The 6,537-nt window shown below is 42.1% G+C and overlaps 1 protein-coding gene across 2 annotated transcripts; it reads left to right on the plus strand.

Annotated features, from left to right (window-relative positions):
• The first annotated feature begins 130 nt into the window (after window positions 1-130).
• LOC118101291 (amphoterin-induced protein 2-like) lies at window positions 131-5,618 on the plus strand. Of its 2 annotated transcripts, none has more exons than XM_035146907.2 (2): window positions 131-900; window positions 2,245-5,618. In XM_035146907.2, the coding sequence occupies exon 2, from the start codon at window positions 2,341-2,343 to the stop codon at window positions 3,853-3,855; it is 1,515 nt and encodes a 504-aa protein (XP_035002798.1). In that variant the 5' UTR covers window positions 131-900; window positions 2,245-2,340; the 3' UTR covers window positions 3,856-5,618. The 2 variants fall into 2 exon arrangements, with proteins under 2 accessions (XP_035002798.1, XP_035002797.1); XM_035146906.2 differs by having other exon boundaries at window positions 131-848.
• Window positions 5,619-6,537: the final 919 nt, after the last annotated feature.

Here is a 6,537-nt window from a genome sequence, read left to right on the forward strand (position 1 = left end):
GATGGAGGGGTGGGGGACGTGTTTGAAACACTTTTTGAGTTTCAGGGTGTTGCAGCCAAATCCAATACAATTCAAGTCGAATTTTAATGTCGGGGCTTACGGACACTGGGATGACACCACAGGCGCAGTATTGAGCCATGTTATGTTTGAAGAAGTGTTCACCAGTTACTTCAATTGTATTGGATTTGGCTGCAACCCTGTTTACCCCTAAAAGTCCAAAGGTGTCTTGTGGACTCAGACACTTCACCCAACCCTCCATCGGCATAGTGATCAATAGATAATGGGTGAATTTTCATTTTTGGGTGAACTATCCCTTGAATACGACCATCTGACACTCAGGTGTGAGGTGTATAAGGTGTATACCTTAAACTTAAAGTCATAATTTTTCATTCAAAGAAGAATTTGAGCCTGGTGGTTAACTTGGCTCTGACTCATTTGACCCTGACTTAAAGAATCCAGCTGTGGAAGAATCATTTGAGTCTTGTGGCGCTGATGCTTCCTCCTCCTCCTCCTCCTCCTCTTCTTCCTCCTCCACCTCCCTCTCCTCCTCCGGGCAGCATCCCCTCTCTCACTATTTGCGTGTTGGCTGCTGATCAGGTCCGTATTTACTCTCAGGACGACCCCTCCCGCAGCGACACGCAACCCGACCTGCAGGTGAGCAGTTCAGCCGCGGCTTCCCTGTTTCCCCCACCCCCCCTCCCGCACACTCTCGGCGGATTATCTGCATCGGTGGAAGCGACCAAATGAGCGAAGTTGCGTTTGGGATTTTTGGGATTCACCAGCGGGACGTGGCTCCGCGTCTGGACGTGGAGACGATGCTGTGAAGAGGCAGCGGTGTGGGCGCGGAGGTGAGCTGTCGGCTGGGTCCATTGTTTGCTCTGTTTGGGTTCCACAGAAGTGGTGAGCCGCTGCCTGTTATCTCCCACTGAGCCCAGTCATGTGCAGGAAGACAACAGGAAAGGACAGAGTTTATTTCTAATAATAATGATAACAGTAATTATAGTGTTATTGAATAGTTTTCACCCACAACCAGTTTTCATTATACTCGTTTTGATTCACTTTCACTTTCATTTCTTACATTATTTTATTATGTTCTGTTAACTTCACGAGGTATGAAACAAGTCCTCAGTATTAATTCATCAGTTTAACCGTGTTTGATTAATTGTCTTAGTTCCAGATGGTCAGGAAATATTCTGAATAATTTGATCAGAGCCAAACGTGACCTCATTGAAAGTCTCTAGTCAAACATTCTACATTCAGTTTCCAATGGCATAAAAACAATAAAAAGGGTGCATTACAGTTAGCCTATTCCTTGATTGATCCACATTTATTTTCTGTTGATATATAACCAATCAATTGGTTAAATGTTGCAGCCTCTAAACAATGTTCCACAGTTATGCTCCGTGCTTGTCTACAGTTAATCTGCATGATTACTTATCACTTATTAAATCATCATTATGTTCACAGCTTTGCAGTGAAAACAGCTGCTTGTGGACAATTTGAAAATTTGAGGCATGTAACTTATAATTACTATGTTATAATTTTACAAACATTTCAGCATAGTACATATTTTGCATAATATAGCCTAATTGATCTGAATTATTAGCCTTTTATATTGAGCGGCATAATGATCTGCCAAAATTGATACTGAAGAGGGGAAGTGTCCAACAGATATTAAATATTAGAGGAATACCTTGTAAAGGGGGAAAAAGGAATGAAAAGAATAGTTTAAAAAAAACGTCTTGGCTAAAGCAAGCAGCAGACTGTAATGTGTTGGTGGGAAATAGGAGAGGAGTATGGATTACCAACATGTATGGATTAAGTTACACTTGTTCTAGCAGTTTCTAACAGTTGTCAGGTGCAGATGATGCCAGCAGCGATCACTGATGGATTTAAATGTGGATCATTATTTATTTTTAGAGTTGCATTCATATAATGCCTTTCCCTGTGTTACATTTTCACTCATATGCTGGGACTATGTGTTCCTACTGTTTATTTACATTTGATTTATAATTTTGTCTTACTATAATAATATACACTGATCATCCATATCATTAAAAACTGGTTTTAACAGTGTGGCTGACTCATTTACCTATTTGAAATGTTCCTATGATTGAGGCATATTGTAGATTCTGTTAAATAGACAGTATGGTGATATATACCATTATAATAAGTTGTGAAAGAATAAAACATAAGAAGTTTAATTTCCATGTTCTCTGTATCTCCTTTGTTTTCTCTCCTCAGTTGATAAAAGCTGTCAATTATCAGATGCCTTTAAACCTGACATGTGTACACCCAGTGAGACAGTGACCTGAGGTCCCACCCTGAGGGAAGACCAGGATGCGCCCTATTGCGTCACAGCCTTTCGCCCAGACCAATGTTGGAGGCCGCCATTGCAACCCTCCTGCTGCAGCCTTGCTGCTCCTCCTGTGTCTTGGCTTCCCTCCCTCTGTGGCTGTGTGCCCACTCGATTGCATTTGTGCCAGTGATATAATTTCCTGCAGCGGCCGCAATCTGTCCACAACGCCCTTTGATCTACCAAGTTATGCCACACGGTTGGACCTGAGCCACAATGTTATCACTACCCTGCCAACAGATTGGATTCCCCAACAATTTGCAAGACTTGCTACACTGGTTCTCAGCCGAAACGCCATAAGCCAAATTGAGGTAAATGCTTTCAATGTCACGCCACATCTCCTGCACCTGGACCTCTCATCCAACCAAATAACAGTGCTGAACTTCTCCCTCTTCACTGGGTTGAAGGAACTGAAAGAGCTCCTGCTGTATGACAACCAGATCGTCCTGATCAACCCAGGGGCTTTCAGCGATCTTCACAGCCTGCAGAGGCTCTACCTCTCAGGGAACAGACTGAAGACTTTTCCCTTTGGGCTGTATTGGGAACCTGGAGGGCCCCGTAACCTGACCTTTCTTGATCTGTCCTACAACAGGCTCTCTCAGGTGCCTGTCCAGAGTCTGCTGTCTCTCACCCAACAAGGTAGCATTTATTTGCAGGAAAACCCTTTGGTCTGTGACTGTGCTTTACTCGCCTTACTTGAGTACTGGATGTGGAAACAGTACCATCCCCTGATGGACTTCAGAGATGGATACCCATGCATGGATGTTTCTGGACCTGGGCCTATTTGTAGCCAGCAGGGAGTGTCAAATACACCACTTGAGTCACAGACTAACCAAGAAGAGCCTGGTAAATGGCTGAGAGTGCCATGTCCAGGGTTGGCATCTTCAGCCCAGGAGGGCCTTGTGGTCTTCTGGGTTACCCCAAGGACTGTATTGAATTCATCAACAAATGATCCAAGTGCCCATTTAATAGTTCTCCCCAATGGCACCCTTGAAATCCAAGGAGCACTCATAGAGGATTCTGGCACATATGGGTGTGTGGTAGCCCGCCAGCGCCACTATGACCCCTACGAGTCTGTTGAGGTAACTGTTGTGATCGGAAACTTGAGCACTGCCTCTGCGAGTGGCTTGACACATCGCAGTGGCACAGAGCATTTCAACACTGCGTTCACCACCCTTGCTTCCTGTGTGGTCAGCATCATATTGGTGCTGCTTTACCTCTACCTCACCCCCTGTAGGTGCAGAGACAGCCGGGGTGGATCGAGAGGGTGCGGCGGGCGAGCCATCATTCTCTGTTCAGACCCCAGAGAGGCAGAGTCAGGAGAGCGGCGGTCAAATGGAAAGAGGGTGGCTTTCTTAGAGCCTCAAGCAGAGGACTCTGATATTGGCGGGTCCAAAACACCAGCAATGAACTTGGGTCATGTAACTACTGAAGGAATTCTCAAGAATGGAAGTAGGACTGTCCCACTGTCCCCCATAGATCCTGCTCAAATAGCATAGCAAGAAAATTACATTTTCCACACATGCATTCCTATAGTCTGAACCCAAATGCTTTTTTTTCAAAGTCTTGGTTCAGTACAAGGTGAAAACATCCATTTGATGTAAACTAGAGTACTGTGATTCTTGTGAAGTACTTTTCCACTGTAGGGTTTGGGTTGTTGTTCTGAAGCAGACTGTACAGTCCTTGTGTATGGGCAGAATATCAATCCTGTCTCAACTGAGCTGTAAGTGGGCTGTTTTTCATTCAGTTCATATGGAAATTGTGCAGCTACCAAGAGGAAATTATCACTGCAAAGATCAGAAAGATCATTATAATGTGGGAGGATTTTTAAATTGGGCAGAGAGGAATATTCACACCTGATTTGATAAACTGCAAGAGGCATTGATGGCTCTTATAAGGTATGTGCATTGTGAATGTTGCTGTCACAGAGACCTTTGTTATTTTCAATCCGTTGGTTTCCTTCTGTGGAGCATATCATTTCAACATGGCAGCCGTATATATGTGAAATTATCTGAGCTTTGTCAGGCCAAAATTTACCTGCTAATATAACAATGTGAAAGTCAAATTTTTACACAAGTGTTTTGACAGTGACACTTTTTGTGATCGTACCTTTTACAGTATTACATTGGATTGGTGAAAGTCATGAAGATGTCATTGAATTATAGACTTTCAACTTAAATTCAAGGGATTTAACAAAAATATAGCATTAATTGCTCAGGAATTAGAGCCATGTTTATACATAGTCTTTCCGTATGCACAGTCTCACAAGTAACCAGTTTAAGGACAAGTTGTATTCTTATTGAATTCAAGCTGAAAGTCTACCCTTCATTCACATCTTTATGGATTGGTTTTAAATGCAATTGGAAATGCACTGTCCCAGTACAATACTCAAAAACACAGTAGTTGCTCATTGCACTGCTATTTGGTGGTTAGAAAGTAAGAACACAGACAGATAAACAGATTTGTTTTTAGTTTGACAAAATGCATTCAATGAACTGAATTCTCTTTAAAGTCTGGTTAACTCAAATGACAAACCCATTTCCTCGTTTTTTTTTTAAAACTAAAAATGGGTCATTTGAAAAGGGGTCATTTGGAAAACTGGGACACATGTTGCTCATGCTGTTGTGAGACCTCATAAAGTCCCAGTCCACTCCATGACATTAGGGTAGAGACAAATTAAATCTGCATGGCTAGATAACCACTTGAATTACAGTTTTTTTTCTCATAATATTTGTGGACTGTCACATTTAGTCTAATGAATAAGCATGGATCTTTTGCTTGACAAATGCCAGAATGAAGTATGAAGTACCAAATATATCAAAAAGTAATGCTTCTAATAATGTCTGTAAATATAAAGACAGCATCCTGCATGCTTGTCAACCTGTTCCCTTTTCTTGCTGTTAAAATTGGACTTCCCCCCTCAACCTCCACCTTGTGGAGTTGGGGCTCAGCCGTGAAGCCCCAGTCAGCCCAGATCAGTGACACAGAAATCAGAGGGAGGTATGCCAGCTCGCCCCAAGCCCTTCGTGACCTACATTCCTTTGTCCTCCTTGTCAGATTGTATAGGTGTGTGGAATCATTTCCAACGTGCCAAGAGTCTTGTTATAGTTTCCTTGGCTGTACATGTACACACTGTCAACTTTATATATTTGTTGTTCTGTTAGACACAGGATGCATTTTAAGTAGAAGCAGTGAAAGTATCACTTTGTCAAGACTACAATGACTGATATTTGTAGGGATGAAATAAACAGTTTCAATTTTGCAGCCTGCGTGTGTTCTTTTATCCCTACAAGCGAATATACCAGTGTTCAACTTGTTTAGTTCTTATCTTCAGCATTTTTGGCGTCTCTCTCTCTGGTCCGACCTTTTTTGGAATTACTCTGATGTGGAATGAAACGAGGCTTTTTCGGGTGAAAGATGAAAAGTAGTGTTACATCAGTAGGATTTAAGTATGACAAATAACCTCTTAGTGAGTCAACAAATCGCATTTTCAAAAATCCTCTTACAAGCCTTTCCAGTGTGCGTGGGGGAAAAAAAAAGGCAAAACCCCAACCTTTTTTTTTCCCTTGCACACTTGTTGGCCAATAGCTTTTCCAAGTGGAAAGACTATGTTGTGATGTCAAGGACACAAGGAGTGTTTCACGACTGCCTCATGCATTCATGGGCGAGAGGAAAATTTCAGGTGTTGAATGGAGGCTTCAGGTAGTGATGAATCCCATTGGGACTAATTTAAGAATCCCAACACTGTTCACCATGACAAGGTGCTTTCAAAGGTCAGCATTGTGACATTTGGAGAGAGTGCTGAGAGAGTGTGAACAAGTTTGCACTTTATTAAATTATATAATTCTAAAGAATTAACATTTGTATCTGCAGAAAATAGCAGCTCTCATGTTTGTCGTTGTATTTTGAGTATTAGAGGTTCAAGTAACTCTCTTAATTTCATTTGTAGCCTTGTCTTAATTTCTTGCCTTTCTTTCTTTAAAGAGGATTAGTCTATACAGCTTAATCATGAGAATCAAAGGATGTATTTTTTTTAGCTTGACCTCTACTAGGGTTCTTTTGGTAATTTCTGACTCCCTTTTTTAATCTAGTGCATGTTCGCTTGTCCTGTGGTAATGCCGGTTGCAGCTTTCGTTCTAAAACTGTAAAAGTGACCTTGAGCCGTGGCAAGTAAAGTCTGG

The sequence above is a fragment of the Hippoglossus stenolepis genome, chromosome 22 (assembly GCF_022539355.2).
Source record: "Hippoglossus stenolepis isolate QCI-W04-F060 chromosome 22, HSTE1.2, whole genome shotgun sequence".
NCBI classification, from domain to species: Eukaryota; Metazoa; Chordata; class Actinopteri; order Pleuronectiformes; family Pleuronectidae; genus Hippoglossus; species Hippoglossus stenolepis.